An 18,477-nucleotide genomic window follows, 5' to 3' on the forward strand; every position below is an offset into this window, starting at 1 on the left:
TAAAAAGAATTTAAAGGTGTACAAAATAGATGTTTTCTGATATAGCGTGTTCTGAGGAAAGGAAATTTAAGGAGACTAAGAATATTGGAAAATGAGGAAGATCTGATTGGAAAGAAGGGTGTACATGGACAATGACAATCATTACTGGAGCTTCAGCAGATATGTCATTAACTGTCTTCTGATGCTGGAGATGTTATTGGTTTGTGGGATTAAAGGGACCAGACTGCAATGGTCATCGGTCGGAGATGTTATTCAGTTCTGTAATATAATGTGGGAGGTTATTCCAGAGTCAGGTTCCTGCTACTGAGGACTTTGAGGAAGTGGCTAACAACAGAGTGGGACACAGACGATTTTACTCTGATGGGAAGGGATTTTTCTGCCAGAGCATTAAGATCAAGGAGAGATATGGGAGACCTCTGCATATTTGAGGTCTTTTAAACAAGACCACAACACAACTCATCAATAAAATATGACAAGATAAATAAAATATCTCCTGTATTATCGTCTTTGCAGTTACCTGGAAATTGAAGCATTCAACACCAGGGATTCAATATATTTCCATATGATTATACAGGTGTCTCATGAAAGACAACCTGGAGGAGTCTGCAGGTCTTGCTGCATGTTTGCCAGCTGCTGATGCTGCATCTGCCAGTTGTCGCTATGTGTAGTTCTCGGACGCCAATAATTTGCGCATGCTCCCTACACTGCCCATCTGGTATACTGGTGTTTTCTTTTGAGTTCTTTTGTTGTCAATTTTAATCTCTTCAAATATTGTTGCTAGATGTAATTATTATAACTATGCCAAATCTGTGGTGCTCATATGCCACTGGGCCCAGCCCTCAGACAGAAACCTTGCGCGCGTCTTCTACACTGAGTGTTAAGGTATTTTGTTTTGGGTTTCCTGTCGAGTTTCCATTCGGTACGGTATACATGAAGGATCAATGAGCATTTCTTGTGTTGAACTATGCAAAAACAGAATCGTATGTGGAATGTCAGCTTGAATTCATACAAAAATTTCCCAGTGTACATGTTCCCAATGATTCAATGATATGCAGATTAATGAAGAAATTTCATGAGACTGGATCTGAGTTACAGAACCGTATGTGGAATGTCAGCTTGAATTCATACAAAAATTTCCCAGTGTACATGTTCCCAATGATTCAATGATATGCAGATTAATGAAGAAATTTCATGAGACTGGATCTGAGTTACACAAACAAAAGGCCTATAGAACCTAATCTTTTAACCAAAAACAAATTAGATAAGATACGGGAGGCCTTGAAAAAAATCCAAGTAGATCTCTGCACCATTTGGCACTTCAGACTGGTGTGTCACGAGCATCTGATCACAGAGCTGTGCACAAACTGAAATTGAAACTATACAAAATAACGATAGTGCATTAATTGAGGAAATCAGATACTGTTGCGTGACATCATTATTGCAACTGGCTGTTACTGTCTGTGCACAATGGGGAAGTTGATCCTGAGAGGCTTTTTTTTTTCCGATCAAGCATGGCTGCATTTGTCAGGGTATATAAATTCTCAAAACAATCGATGTTGGAGCTCCAAAAATCCTCACGAATTACATCAACAGCCTGTGCATGATGTGAAATGTGAAAACAGGAGTGTGGTGTGCAGTTAGTGCAAGATGAATTACTGGATTAATCTTTTAACATAAAGCAATACATTCTGACAGGTATGTGCACATCACCAATGCTTCTATGACAGCAATACAAAGTGTGTTGATGATAGGACAATTGACTGGCGTCCTCATTCTCCAGATCTAAATTGGTGTGATTTTTATATATATAGACTGAATAGAATTCCAATGGAAAGAGAGATACACAGAATAACGAAACATAATTTAAAAGGTTGGCACAGAAAATTGTTACAAAACAAACATTGTAGATACTCTGAAACACAAAATAAGAACACAACTAACATGTAATACACGCAACATATTACAGCACAACACACCAGTAACAACCACACAGAAGAGAACACACACAGAATACAAGACGAAAAAACCACAATCAACAAGAATACATATCATGTACCATGATTTGATAACAAAATAACACAGAATTGGAAACAATAAAAGAAATATGGTATAAATGTGACAAACAGAACAAACAATACTCTGCAGAAAAAATTAAAAATACCCAACATCACCATAGATAAATATAACACAGTAGGTATATACTAATTAACCTGCAAAGACGATGCTTCAGTATACATCAGACAGATAAGTAGAAATTTCAGGGCAAGACACACAGAACATTTAAGAACACTTTCTTAATTTTTTTTGCAGAGTACTGATTGTTCTATATGTCACATTTATACCTTGTTTTCTCATAATGTTTCTGGTACTGCATTATTTTGTTGTCAAACCACCTCATTAAAAACAGCCACTTCTCCAGTGGTATAGAAACAGACATACAGATCCTAAAACAGCAATCATTTGTACCATTTTTTTACAATAGAATGAAACTATGACATCCACAGAGCTATCACACAGGGCTCAACACTCTAAATGAACTACATACCCCTCATCTCCCCCCCCCCTCCAATATACAAAGAAAACAAATGAAACAAATCAAATTTTGCAGCTTTCAATCGAAAACAAAAGAGTGAACCAAAGGCCGTCAAACGCATATCAAAAAACTGTACAGAAAAATTTGTGCACAAGCCCAGTAATATAACAAGACACAGAATACACCAATTAACAAGACAAAACATGAGTAAACTTTGTTAAAAATGAAAAATAATCCATGAATAACAATCACATCAAACAGTTCTCCATACCAACTGCTCTCAAAAATTTTTTACCAATGTGCAGAAGTAATTCTAAACACACAAACAACAACAAGAACATGTTTGGCATGCAAATAAAAACCACTCACAGAGCAGGAAAGCCAAACACAGCAACTGTAAAGCTAAAAAAAGTGCACAATCTATGTTTTTACCGGAATGTGTTTCTAAACAAAGATTTAGTGCAATCAATGCCCTAACATCCTTTATGTTTCCAGGTGATACAGTGTATTACTTTAAACCTGTGGCTGACTTTGGTTTGCAGCTACAGGAGACACACAATGTAAATCAAAGGTAAAGTGCATAAGATTTAAATAACAACAAAATCCAATGTAACATATTTCTTAACCTAAATAAAATCTGTATGTATCTCAGGAAAAAATAAAAGAAAAAACACACTGAGGATGTCACAATTGTGGAAAAACATGTTTGGATATTAAAGAAAAACACTAGCGGACCCTATTTAATTCATTATTAACTAACTAAAGCTAATGAAGTACCTTAAGTGTAGCTAATACTAGCTTCACACAGTAGTACAGCAGATGAGACCTCCCTATGGGAAGGAAGTGCAGGTGACGACCAGAGCGGGATACTTGCTGTAAGCTTCCCGGTACAAAAGGAGAGGAAGCAGGCACTGCTGACAAAATAGTGACCACTTGCATCACCTGTTCCACTGCTGCCTGGAACAGAAATGGGGAACACATTCTATCAATGCATACCATAGAGAAAATACATGCCTGACAAGCTGTGTTGATTAAATGAAATATTCTGCAACATTTCAACAAATGCACAATTAACAGGGATATATTAGTTCTTAATTGGTTCACAGTTAACCGAAGTTTACTCTTCCACATAAAAACGAACAACAAACATTGAAGCTGATACAAGTAAACAGTAAGAATACAATCTGAGAGCAAGTGCCTGCTGCATTGTACTTATATGGAGGAGGGCTCCAATAGATGGAGTGGTGAAAGTCAAGCCATGCACATGAGACATGTGGACCACTGCAGACAGCCTCTGGTGGCCAGTCCGCACAGTTTCCATTGGTGGACTATTGGTGGTTTAGCGCACCGGAGGCCTAGTTTTATGCCACGTATCCAGGTATTATGCACAGAGTTATAACATCCACCCATCTTTGGGGAAAGGGCACTCCTACAATAAGGGCATCAGGGCGACTGTTGAAACAGGCACAGCCTCTGCGGCGGGTGCCGCAGGTGATGACGATGGCAGAGGTGGCATGAGATTCCTGGTCAGAACTGGTGAACAGGAGTGGACATTGCGTGTCCAAGGACATGTGCAGTGGCCAGTCCCCCTTGAAGACATGTAACAAAGGGAGTAGTAGTATCCTGAGGTCCAGGTCCTTTATGTGGTGGAACTGCACTGACAGAGAAGGTGCCAGCCACTTTGGCGGGGCTGCCAGGGATGCCAGAGTTGGAGGACTTGACAGCACCAGTCCTGCCAGTGGCAGAATAGCAGGACGGGCTGGCAACAGTTACATGAGGGCCAGACTTAAGAGGAGAGACAGGAGGTGGTGACATCCACAAGGAGGGCAGGTCTGCCCCCACAGCAGGGATGCCTCGTGAGGCCTGGATAGGCGCTGAGGGAGAAGGTCATGGTGGCAAAAGACGATCCGCAGCCCTCGCCATGGTGCGAGGATGCAACTGGCCACGGTGGCATGCCACCAGCCTCTCACTGTTGCACACCATACAGAGTGACACCTGTGGCAGCTCTGGACTTTGACCAGAATCCACTTGGATTCGTTGCCAAACCCTTCGAACTCAGACTGTGGATCCAAGAGCAAACCATGACAAGGAATATGCCAACAGTTGGTGAAGCGGCATCAGCAGATGCAGGAGGGCGTGTGGCTGATAAGTGTGGAGCATCTCGACTGGACTCGGACCACTCACTGGCGTAGACCTGTAGGTACTCAAGAAATGAGGCACGGCATCATGAGGCACGGCATCATCTGTGGAGGAGTCTGTGACATACTTCTTCATGGATGAGACATTCTGTCTTGCCATTATATTAGGGGCAGTCACTTGGCGAATGCATTGATGGGTGCAAAATTGTGGAAGGTCTGAACACAGACTGTGGGCCATTATCTGTCATTAGCATATAAGGCAATCCTTCCAGGAAAAAAAAAAATCAGAGATGGCCTAAATAGTAGCTGCAGCTGACATTGAAGGACAGCAGATAACGTATGGAAATTTAGAGAAAGCATTGACAACCAAAACCCAGTAAGAATTTAGGAAGGGTTGCACGAAATCAACATGGACGCATTCCCATGCATGCCCATGGCTCTGTCTATTGGGTAACACATCGAGGGGAAGCCATGACAAGAGCAAAATGTTGCTATCAATGACGGGTCAAAACACTTGCCAACAAGCCAATGATTTGGTATGTGACACTCTCTAATGTCCCTGATGTAGGAATTCCCCAGGGCAGTCAGAATCACAACCCTGGGTGACAGGCTGTCCATAACTAAGAGAACACTATCAAATACCGAAAGGCGGTGACAAAGTGCAAAATAGTTACGCAAAGGATCAGAGGGCCTGGCCAACCATTCTGATTGAGGCAGACAACTTAACACAAAACCGGATAAGATGCAATCTGGGAATCCGTAATAGGAAACACTTTCACTGTACATTGTGCTGCATCTAAGTGGAAACAAAGGAGTTCAATCTGGTCAAAAGTTGGATCCAGTCCCATCAGAAGCTGGGACAGTGCATTGGCATAGGCATGTTGTACACAAGGTTGAAAATGTATTTTATAGTTGTAGCGAGACAGAAACAAGACCCAATACTAGAGGCTATGTGCCACTGTGTTGGGCAAAGAAGCAGAAGGATTAAACAATGAAACTAAGGGCTTGTGGTCAGTAATGATGTGAAATTCAGATCCATACAGGAACACATGAAACTTTGTTAGGACATAGACAATAGAAAGCACAGCCTTTTCCACTTTGGAGTGATGTTGCTGAGTGAAGTTGAGTGTTTCTGATATGTAATGTATTGGACATTTGGAACCATCTTCACAGCGATGTGCTAGAGTGGCCTCGACGCCACACTAAAAGGCATAAATATCCAAAACCAGCCATCAGTCAGGATGCAAAATAGCCAAACAAGATGCAGAATGTAAGTTAGGTTTCAAAAGTGTGAACCTGTGCTCACAGGCTGGCAGCCGTCAAAAAGGAATGTTCTTGTGGAGCACCTCAAGGAGAATATTGGCCAATGTGGCTGCACCCAGAACAAAGTTATGATAGTATGCAATTTTGCCTGAAAATTCTTGGAGTTATTCGATATTGATAGGGCGAGGCAGAGCTGTGACATGGGCAACATGATGATATAAAGGCTTAATGCCTGAAACTTCAAGTACACAATGGATGGCTGAAAAAATTTGACTGGCCAAGTAGCATTTCAGACCTGCAGTATGGATGACTGCGAACAAGATGCTTAAGTTATGTAAATGCTCCTCAATGGATGCACCCATAACAGCAGTATCATCCAGATAGTTGTTGCACCCTGGAATGGTTATCATCACTTGTTCCAAAACACGCTGAAAAATCACCGGAGCACTAGCTGCACGAAACAGGAGGTGCTGCCATTGGCACAACCCGAATGGTGTGTTAAATGTGAGGTTTAGTATCCTCATCCAACGGAACCTGTAAATAGGCTCCAGATACATCAATTTTGAAAAAAATTTGCCCCCCCCCCCCTCCCCCAGTGAATCTGGCCAATAACTCATCCTGACAAGGCAAAGGGCAGGTGCCAATTGAGTATGAACTGAAACTTTAAAGCTGTCACAGAAGTGAAGCAGACTAGTTGCTTTTTTAACAGTCACAAGAGGGGATAGACCAATTACTCAACATAATAGGCTGTACAACCTCCAATGGCATCGATCTGTCCAATTCTGATTTCACTTTATTGCACAAAATCAATGGAATACAGAACGCATGGAAAAAGTGCGGCTGCACCAGAGGTTTCAGGTAATGTGGGCTACAAAATTAGTGGACCATATTAACACACCCAAAAAAGAGATGAGAACTCTGAACACAGGGAACCTAACTACTGGTAAGGGACCTAGTCAGAAACAAGGTGCATCGTATCTGAAATGGAAAAACCAAAGGCACAGAAAGCATCCAGCCTGAACAAACTGTTGGCTAGTGGATGGAACTGGTGCTGACAGTTTGACAAGGAACGAACCACAGTTTCATAGCTAGTGGGAGCTATAAATTGTCCCAAAATGGAAGTATGCTGCTTCTCGTAACCCACCAAATGTTGAGTAACCGGAGACAACATCTGAAATCCCAAATCTACACAAGTTTGCGAGTTCAGTAAAGTCACACCTGCACCAGTGTCCACTTCTAGTCCAAGCACTTTGCCCATCAATTGCACTTCAATAAACAGTTTTTTTTTAGTCATAAGCACTGGAAACACATAATTGACATTGACGTCATGTCTACAGGAAGGGGCCAGGAATGACACACTGACACGTAGTAGTAGTAGTACTATTAAGTGGTGGTGTTTGGCATGTTGCTGTCCAGTGCAGCATAGAGGGCATGTTTGTATGGTTGTTACATTGCCTTCCCCCAGAGAGTTAACTGACGTCTGGCAACTACGAACAGAAGCCGCTGCACTGATGTCACACCAAGCCTCAATCTGATTCACAAGCAGCATGAGATACCTCAAATGACTGAGCAATATTTAACACTTCAGCTTAAATATGGATTCTCGCACAGTAGTGTGCACTGATGCGTGTCCTCATCAAGAGTCAATCGAATGATGGCATCTTCACAGACCATAGAATCAACATCGGAGCCCGGATGAGAAATGGTAACAAAATGACATATGCTACTGCGGCCATGGAGTTTGGGCACCCAAGCCCTGTAGGACTGGAGAGGCTGTTTATGACAACAGTTCAACTCTGCACACGCTGCAATGACATGCATGGGTTTATGGTCATAATTTGACAACAACTTACACATTTTGTTGAACAAAATCAATGTAGATTCCTGGAGTGGAGGTAACTGGTACACCTGAAGAAAAATTCAGAAAGGAACAAAGCCTAATACATGTTCTCATCAGTGACACAAAAAGTGAGGAAGTGTTGCAAAAGTCACTTCGCGTAAACCTCCCACTCTTCAGCCACAACATCGTAAGGGAGACAAGGTGGCAGTAAAAAATGCCGAGAGCCTAGAAGCCTGCATTGTGGCTGACAAGTTTGTGATAGCAGCCATAAGAGCCTCCACTGATGGAATAACCAAATAGACTGAGCACATGAAAGTGAACACCATCCTCGTCATCAGTTGCGTTGTAATGCAGTACACAAACAACAGTGCAGCTGCAATTAACCCAAGTTTATTCTTCTACATTCAAATGAACAGCAAACTTAGAAGCTGATGCAAATAAACAGTAAGAACACAATCTGAGAACGAGTGCCGGCTGCACATTGCTTATACAGAGGAGGGCTCTCGTAGACGATGCAAAGGATGTCTTGAGGTTGAGGTTGTTGTCGAGGAGGAGACCAGACTGCAAGGTCATCGGTCTCATCGGATTAGGGAAGGACGGGGAAGGAAGTCGGCCGTGCCCTTTCAAAGGAACCATCCCGGCATTTGCCTGGAGCGATTTAGGGAAATCACAGAAAACCTAAATCAGAATGGCCAGACGTGGGATTGAACCATCGTCCTCCCGAATGCAAGTCCAGTGTGCTAACCATTGCGCCACCTTGCTCGGTAAGGATGTCTTGCCGTGTGCACTAGTTATGTGGCCTCTGCTGGCTGGCCCATGCAGATGCCGCTGGTGGACTGTTTGGAGTGTAGTGCACCAATGGACTGGTGCTGGGGCATGTATCCAGGCATTATGCATTGGGTTATAGCAAAAAATTATAATTATTATTGAATGTTAATTACTACAGCAGTCTATGTTGTCAATATGCAGTGTCATACAAAACACTCTTTGGAACACATCAATATGAAGCTGAACACTCTATTTAGAATCTGAATCATTAAGCACCAATGTCCCAGCAGCCATACTGGAAAATCCTGTGTCCTGGAATACACTCTTCCATCGATGAACTAGACAGACTTTCCTAGACTTTCCTTTCTCTGTCTGTTCAGTTTTACATCTCTTCCCTTCATCCTCTTATCATTTTACCCTAAAACGTTACTCCCTATTTCACTATCTTTTTATTTTTGCATATTTATAAATTCAATACTTACCTACATTGCCTATCTTTGCATATTCATATTCTGCAGTCCTAATATCAGTCCCTCCCAATCTGCTTCTCTGCACAATGTGTGTGTTTTCCACATACCACGTCTTGCTGCTAGGCCTTCACTGAATGCTCTCATTATTGAGTTGTGTGTTCCTCAAACTTTACTCTTGAGTGTCTTTTCCATATAATATTTGTGTAGTTTGCAACAGAAGTTCTGTTTTATTTATTTATATCGGTTTTGTAATTTGATATACTAAAGCAGGAGTGCTCCATCTTTGTATGCTTTAGATTTACTACACACAATTTAGTCCTAGAGATCTACTGACTTAAAATATCATAAGGGTTTAAGCAAAAAAGAAACCCCATAGCCACAATTAACACATAAACCACATGAAAACATATAAAAGGTAATTTTCTCTCTGTAACAAGTTGCAGGCCTACTACTAAATTTTCAAGATATTACACATTTACATCATCATAAATGTTGAAAAAGTTTAGTGAAATACTTGGCTTTGCATATCACTGGCAAGTTTATTATAATCTGGTAAATAATTTGTTAGAGACAACCTTACTCAGTCAGTTTATTTCACTATGTTCATCACTATTTCACAATGTTCATCGTTGAAAACACTGTTTCACATAGATAAGTTGATCCAAAAAATGATAAAACATATGATGCCTCTTTTGCAATGCTAGGGTGGGTCTTTACACAAACACTAATTTATAAAAAGTTATCTTCATTTTATTCTGACTTTAAGGAAAAGTCATTTTGAAATTGTATTATTTTCTCTTCAAGTTCAGTCTCACTGCAAGAGAAAAAGAGTACTCATTTTTCCTGAAATATCTTCGACATCCACTTTTTGGAAAGGTTGATTTATGAAAGCTAGAACCGGTTCTACTGCCCTGAAATCTGAAACTCAGTTTTAAAACTCTGTCTTTAGTGCTAACAGGTTGGCCATACACTTCTTTACAGCTTCGTGATCCAGCGATGCTCATTGATCCAACAGTTTTGACTGTATCTGAAGAAAGTGTTCCACATTTAATTTCTGTATCTGCGCAATCCAAAGGTCAAGTTTTGTAAGAAACACTTAACAGAAGACCTCAGAGTTATGACAATTATGTTTTTCCCTTTAAGTTCTTTGTTTAGTTCATTTAATTCAATTGACATATCTGTTACAAATGCTAGGTCCAACAACTAGCTCAGCTAAAGCAAAATTGTTGAGGCTTTCGTGGCCACTTGTTGACAAACTGCCTATTGGCTTCTGTCTCGGGTTCTTCGGCCGACGTTCATCTAATGATTTTTCTGACGTTTCGCCAGCACGAGTGGCTGGCATTGTCAAAGCTTCACCCTCCACCACCGGCAATGGAGGGTGAAGCTTTGACAATGCCAGCCACTCGTGCTGGCGAAACGTCAGAAAAATCATTAGATGAACGTCGGCCGAAGAACCCGAGACAGAAGCCAATAGGCAGTTTGTCAGCTAAAGCAGTTGTGAGTAGTTTTCCTCTATTTCAGACACAAAAGAGTTTATAACTGGCAGAAGTTCTCTAAATCTGTTTACAAGCACGCCTCTACTCGACCATCAAACTTGGGCTTGCAGATAGCAAGCCTCCAAAGCTGGTTATCCAATTCTTCTAATAGCACTCTGAACTTTCTTTGCTGTAGTGACTGAGAGTGAACTGAATTCATAATTTTTGTGACAGTACTCATATGTGCCAATTTAAAAATAGGTCCACAAAGCACTTTCTGACACACGATACAATTATACTTAAAGAAAGACAGGAAAGATCGTCATTCACACTCAAGGTAATAAACCCTTTGTGTTTGTCTACCATGCAAGGCACTCCATCAGTAGTAACATGTGCAAGTTTCTGAATTGGCAAATCACCTTCAGAAATGATTTGAATGCAGTGCAAAACTTTTTCTTGTGTAGAGTGTTTCAAGGTCAAAATTGGAAACAAGTCTTCTTTTACATGGAAATCTGAAAACATCAATCTTACAAAAATCATAGCTTGAGGTGAATCAACTTCATCTATGGACTTGTCGAACCACAATGAGAAACGCATGCAGGATTCGAAACCTATCATCAGCAGACCTTTCATAATTACTGCCATTAAAGGCACTTTTCTTATTATAGTTGACCTGAAAGAGGCATGTCTTTGATGGTTGATACTCTGACTTGTTTTTGCATGTGGAAAGAAGGACTCACCAGCTGCCAGAAAGCACTCTTTAACAACTGAGCTATCATCAATTGGTTCATGTTTCATCAGTACTTCTGATACACAGAATAATGCTATGTTTGATGAGAGACTCTTTCCTTGAAAAATTAAGCTTATTTTTGTTTTGTTGTTGATGGCATTTACTTAAACTTATGGACTGATGTTTTTCGGGTTAATAAACATTTATTTTTATCTGTTATTACTTTTATGTTGTAATTTCATGTAATGACACGTTCCATGACCTTGGAGATTTGCTCCTCAATTTGGTCCTACGGAACATGATGGGTAAATAATAAAATAAATTCATACAGGCCTTATAAAAAAACGATTGCTGTGATTGTAATATACTTTTAAGATTAGAGAGTTTCTTCTTCTTCTTCAACTCACTACCAATAGCTGCTTCTGATTCTTTGTGACTTGTTCTAAACTGGCATACAGTATTTATCTTTTTAGGTATGGCTAAAGTAGCATTACATTATCAAACATATACACCTATCTTTACACAGAGTAACAAAAAGCTATTCTCCCACTCACAACAGAAGTGGTATGTTTTCCAGTGTTTAGCTGTACTCATTTTTCACAAACATGTTACTGTGGGAGAACTATAACATGGCGTGTGGATTCCCTAGTTCTGATCAAGAGCACTTGGCAGTAATCAGGAGACTTCACGCTGTAGCGGTTAGGATATGTTCACTGCCAAATGTACAGCATACTATTCACCGTATTTGACTGCAATGTTGCTGTTGCTGTGGTATGTACTATTGCAATATTTTGTTCGCTATTGTTTCAAAAATGAGTGATGAGGCAATTACCTGACATGTCAATACAAACAACAATCTCAGTTTTGATAACACAAAGTTTTTAACTGATCATTACTTCTGTTGTGCGCATTATTGTTTCATGGAAGCTCAAAAACAGCAGTTTGTGTTGCCTACTGGAAGCACTGTGTGTATGTGTGTGTATTCCTAAAGGACCAATCTGCTGAGATCATCGGTCCTTAGAAGTATTGTTGTCACAGTTACCTCCTACAAATACAGTGCAAAATGCTCATTGTCAACAAATTGGTGTTTTACCAAAACAGCTCATTTAAACAGAGTGAAATATCGCCTTCCCCCCATGAACCATGGACCTTGCCGTTGGTGGGGAGGCTTGCGTGCCTCAGCGATACAGATAGCTGTACCATAGGTGCAACCACAATGGAGGGGTATCTGTTGAGAGGCCAGACAAACGTATGGTTCCTGAAGAGGGGCAGCAGCCTTTTCAGTAGTTGCGGGGGCAACAGTCTGGATGATTGACTGATCTGGCCTTGTAACACTAACCAAAACGGCCTTGCTGTGCTGGTACTGCGAATGGTTGAAAGCAAGGGGAAACTACAGTCGTAATTTTTCCCGAGGGCATGCAGCTTTACTGTATGGTTAATGATGATGGCGTCCTCTTGGGTAAAGTATTCCGGAGGTAAAATAGTCCCCCATTCGGATCTCCAGGAGGGGACTACTCGAGAGGACGTCATTATCAGGAGAAAGAAAACTGGTGTTCTACGGATCGGAGCGTGGAATGTCAGATCCCTTAATCGGGCAGGTAGGTTAGAAAATTTAAAAAGGGAAATGGATAGGTTTAAGTTAGATATAGTGGGAATTAGTGAAGTTTGGTGGCAGGAGGAACAAGACTTTTGGTCAGGCGAATACAGGGATATAAATACAAAGTCAAATAACGGTAATGCAGGAGTAGGTTTAATAATGAATAAAAAAATAGGAGTACGGGAAAGCTACTACAAACAGCATAGTGAACGCATTATTGTGGCCAAGAAAGACACGAAGCCCACTCCTACTACAGTAGTACAAGTTTATATGCCAACTAGCTCTGCAGATGACGAAGAAATTGATGAAATGTATGATGAAATAAAAGAAATTATTCAGATAGTGAAGGGTGACTGGACTTCGAGAGTAGGAAAAGGGCGAGAAGGAAATGTAGTAGGTGAAAATGGAGTGGGGCTAAGAAATGAAAGAGGAAACCAGATGGTAGAATTTTGTGCAGAGCATAACTTAATCATAGCTAACACTTGGTTCAAGAATCATAAAAGAAGGTTGTATACATGGAAGAACCCTGGAGATACTAAAAGGTATCAGATTGATAATATAATGGTAAGACAGAGATTTAGGAACCAGGTTTTAAATAGTAAGACATTTCCAGGGGCAGATGTGGACGCTGACCACAATCTATTGGTTATGAACTGTAGATTAAAACTGAAGAAACTGCAAAAAGGTGGGAATTTAAGGAGATGGGACCTGGATAAACTGAAAGAACCAGAGATGAAAGGAGAAAATATAAAAATGCAGTAAATGAAGCAGGCCAAAAGGAATACAAACGTCTCAAAAATAATATCGACAGGAAGTGCAAAATGGCTAAGCAGGGATGGCTAGAGGATAAATGTAAGGATATAGAGGCTTATCTCACTAGGGGTAAGATAGATACTGCCTACAGGAAAATTAAAGAGACCTTTGGAGAATGGAGAACCACTTGTATGAATATCAAAAGCTCAGATGGAAACCCAGTTCTAAGCAAAGAAGGGAAAGCAGAAAGGTGGAAGGAGTATATAGAGGGTCTATACAAGGGCGATGTACTTGAGGACAATATTATGGAAATGGAAGAGGATGTAGATGAAGATGAAATGGGACCTATGATACTGCGTGAAGAGTTCGACAGAGCACTGAAAGACCTGAGTCGAAACAAGGCCCCGGGAGTAGACAACATTCCATTAGAACTACTGATGGCCTTGGGAGAGCCAGTCCTGGCAAAACTCTACCATCTGGTGAGCAAGATGTATGAGACAGACGAAATACCCCCAGACTTCAAGAAGAATATAATAATACCAATCCCAAAGAAAGCAGGTGTTGACAGATGTGAAAATTACCGAACTATCAGTTTAATAAGTCACGGCTGCAAAATACTAACGCGAATTCTTACAGACAAATGGAAAAACTAGTAGAAGCCGACCTCGAGGAAGATCAGTTTGGATTCCGTAGAAATATTGAAACACGTGAGGCAATACTGACCCTACAGCTTATCTTAGAAGCTAGATTAAGGAAAGGCAAACCTACGTGTCTAGCATTTGTAGACTTAGAGGAAGCTTTTGACAATGTTGACTGGAATACTCAATCTGTATATTGAGCAAGCAGTGAAGGAAACAAAAGAAAAATTTGGAGTAGGTATTAAAATCCATGGAGAAGAAATAAACACTTTGAGGTTCGCTGATGACATTGTAATTCTGTCAGAGACAGCAAGGGACTTGGAAGAGCAATTGAACGGAATGGACAGTGTCTTGAAAGGAGGGTATAAGATGAACATCAACAAAAGCAACACGAGGATAATGGAATGTAGTCAAATTAAGTCAGGTGATGCTGAGGGAATTAGATTAGGAATTGAGACACTTAAAGTAGTAAAGGAGTTTTGCTATTTGGGGAGCAAAATAATATGATGATCGAAGTAGAGAGGATATAAAATGTAGACTGGCAATGGGAAGGAAAGCGCTTCTGAAGAAGAGAAATTTGTTAACATCGAGTACTGATATAAGTGTTAGGAAGTCATTTCTGAAAGTATTTGTATGGAGTGTAGCCACGTATGGAAGTGAAACATGGACGATAAATAGTTTAGACAAGAAGAGAATAGAAGCTTTCAAAATATGGTGCTACAGAAGAATGCTGAAGATTAGATGGGTAGATCACATAACTAATGAGGAGGTGTTGAATAGGATTGGGGAGAAGAGAAGTTTGTGGCACAACTTGACTAGAAGAAGGGATCGGTTGGTAGGACATGTTCTGAGGCATCAAGGGATCACCAATTTTAGTATTGGAGGGCAGCATGGAGGGTAGAAATCGTAGAGGGAGACCAAGAGATGAATACACCAAGCAGATTCAGAAGGATGTAGGTTGCAGTAGGTACTGGGAGATGAAGAAGCTTGCACAGGATAGAGTAGCATGGAGAGCTGCATCAAACCAGTCTCAGGACTGAAGACCACAACAACAACAGCAACAACAAAGCATGGTGATCAACCAGCTGATCATGATTTATGGCTTGAGAATCCCTGTATTAAAGACACACATGGATTTTGAAAATAGGAGTAAAAATAATTGATACAGGTAAGAAATTTTAATAGCATCAACTGGAAATTATCACTGTGTCCTTTAGAAAGAAATAATATGTTGCACACTATAAAGCTGGAAAATCTTTGTATTCACAAAAAAAAGGGGCCATTTTACTAGGCACAAATTCGTTGAGGCTTTCATGGGCACTTGTTCACAAATTGCCTGTTGGCTACTGTCTCAGGATCTGCTGTTGATGTTTGTTTAAAAATTAGTTTTAGCAAGACATCAGCAAAATTATGAATCAAATGGCTGAAAATCTGGAGACAGAAGTCAAAGGCAACATTTTACTTATTACTATTACATTCAGTCATCCTTACCTGATACTGGCCAAGACAATAGCAGATACTCGCAAGTCGAAGATGACGACGTAAGGCAGCAAGTGATGTAGGAGGGGGTTCTGGTTGACTTCGAACAAGAGACAGTGCACTTTCAAAATTTCCACTGTAGAGAGCAGCATCCATGAGAAAGCCTTGCAACCACACATCTAATTTCAGGTGTTGTGCTAAACGCGAAAACTCTGTTCAAATGTAAATAGTTCTGTTAGTGATGACATATTCCATTCAGGGAACACTACTACTAATTCAATCATGAAAGAAAGACATGTCTAACTGATGACATCAAAATAGGTTACAAGAACAATGAGTCATTAACTGCATAAAATTGTATCATTGTCTTTGAAGGTGCTGTTCCACAGATTCTAAGTAATGGAAAAAAGAATACATGACTGCTGAGATGCTGAAATATGAATGTTATGTTAGTTAACTTGTTCTCTGTTGGGCCCACACCTTGCGTAAGATCACAATATGACATTTTCTTTATACTTTTACAAAATTAGCTGCAAATATTTTTATTGTTGTTTTTACATACGTACATTACAAGCCTGTTTTGGCAGTTGCGTCATTTTGAAGTGTTCCTGATGACATTACATTTACAAAACATTTTATTCTACATCTATGTAAACTATTATGAGACTTTTCTCTTATACGTGGGTGGTTTTGAAAAGTTCTCGGAATCACCACGAGAGGGCTGCCCTAGTGCAACGAGTTGTTCATGTGATATTCATTGGACTGTTGCCTGTAAACACGTGGCACGTCAGTGCTCTTGGAAGACAGCTGGGGTGGTGACATGGCTCTGTTGTCCCAGCATACTGATTTGCGAAAATGGAAAAAAAAAAAAAAAAAATCAAGATTCAGGCAGTGATTGAGTACTTGGTAAAGAAAGGTGTGAAAGCAAAGGACATTCATGCTGATTTCCAGAATACACTGGGGGACTCTGCTCCTTCATATTCAACTGTTGCCAAGTGGACAAATGAATTTAAATTTGGTCAGGAGAGCTTAGATGTTAATCCGTGCAGTTGTTGGCCAAGATGTGTCACTACTCCAGAAATCATTGTAAAAGTGCACAAAAGGCTCATGGAGGACTGCCGATTGAAAGTGCGTGAAATTGCTCACGCTTGCCAGATGTCATCTGAAAGAGTATATCACATTTTAAATGAAGAATTAGAGATGACAAATTATCCGCAAGATGGGTGCCGCGGCTCTTGATGCTGGATCAAAAATGCATGAGAATGGACATATTGGAACAACGTTTGGCCCATTTTAGAAGAAACAAACAAGATTTTTTGCCCCGTTTTGCGACCACAGATGGAACTTGGTTGCACTACTATACACCAGAGGGAAAACAAGAGTCAAAGCAGTCGAAACATGCTGATTCTCTGCCACCAAAGAAAGCAAAGACAATTTGTTCGGCAGGAAAGGTTATGGTACTAGTGTTCTGGGATGTGAAAGGAATTCTGTTAGTAGATTATCTCTCCACTGAGCAAACAATTACTGGAGAACACTATGCTAAACCCCTGGACAAATTGCAACAAAAGATATGTGAAAAAAAGTCAGGTTCAGAAAGGAAGAAAGTCATGTTCCATCAAGATAATGCGTACCCGTACACATGTGCTATGACAAAAAGAACTAAGGTATGAATTGTTCCACACTCACCTTATTCACCTGATATAGCTCCGTCAGACATTCATCTCTTTCCAAAACTGAAAATTTTTCTTGGAGGATGAAGATTCACTTCAAACGGAGAATTGATAGCCAGAGTTGACAACTATTTTGCACACCTGGAGGAAACTCATTTTTGAGATGGGATCAAGGCACTGGAACATTGTTGGACCAAGTGCATTAATCTACAAGGAGATTTCATTGAAAAATAAAAAATGTTTCAGTGATGTAAGTACTTTTTTTTCTATTCTGTTCTGAGAACTTTTCAAAGCACCCTCATATTATTCTCATATCTAGATGGAGTGATGTCCATAAGACATCTTGGAACATAATGTCTTTTATTTACAGTGTTGTTAAGATAAGTCATATCTTCATCTTCTATAGAAATTTTGTGTTACTTTTTGACAGTTGCCAAATGACAAATTGTTCCATTGATGCATAGTGTTTACAAGCAAATTATGTCAAACACTGGAAATTCTAGTCCGGAATATAAATACTGTAAGAAAAGATAGAGTGCTATTTATCGTAAAGATGACATTTTAAGTTGCAGGCAGGCACAATTAAAAGGTGCCAACACATAAGCTTTCGACCACAGCTTTTGTCAGAAAAAGAGAAACATACACCAATGATTCACACAAGCAAGAACACCTCACGCACACAACACTGCCAACTTCGACAGCTCCGAACAGCTGGAGTTGTTGGTCACGTGTATGTGAGGTGTGCTTGCTTGCATGAATGAATGGTGTGTGTTTGTCTTGTCTTTTTCTGACAAAGGCTTTGGCCAAAGTGTAAGTGTCTTTTAATTGTGCCTGTCTGCAACTTAATGTGTCATCTTTACAGTAAGTAGCAGTCTACCTTTCTCTACATTGTTGGAAGTAAATTATATCCTAGGTAGTCAGAGACTTTTTGCCAGAGATAATTTTGCATATGTATTTATTGTGTTGTGTTCACTCCTTTTTCTATATTGTTAATAAAGTCTTCTAGATAATTTTTATGTTTGATGTCAATTTGTTCGTTTAGGATGTCACTCAGATATCTGTTTGCATGTGTATAAATTTCTAGTTCTTCGAGAATGTTTACGGTTTGACCTTCTGGTAGCCT

The 18,477-nt window shown here is 40.2% G+C and overlaps 1 protein-coding gene across 1 annotated transcript in view; it reads right to left on the minus strand.

Annotated features, from left to right (window-relative positions):
• LOC126203329 (integrator complex subunit 10) overlaps positions 1–18,477 on the minus strand; it is a 121,964-nt gene that overhangs the window by 18,397 nt on the left and 85,090 nt on the right. The window contains exons 10-11 of the mRNA XM_049937600.1: positions 15,697–15,896; positions 3,311–3,490 (exon numbers count right to left, since the gene is read on the minus strand). Of these exons, the coding sequence (XP_049793557.1) occupies positions 3,311–3,490; positions 15,697–15,896 (380 nt within the window). The remainder of the gene's footprint in view (positions 1–3,310; positions 3,491–15,696; positions 15,897–18,477) is intronic.

The sequence above is a fragment of the Schistocerca nitens genome, chromosome 9, assembly GCF_023898315.1.
Source record: "Schistocerca nitens isolate TAMUIC-IGC-003100 chromosome 9, iqSchNite1.1, whole genome shotgun sequence".
NCBI classification, from domain to species: domain Eukaryota; kingdom Metazoa; phylum Arthropoda; class Insecta; order Orthoptera; family Acrididae; genus Schistocerca; species Schistocerca nitens.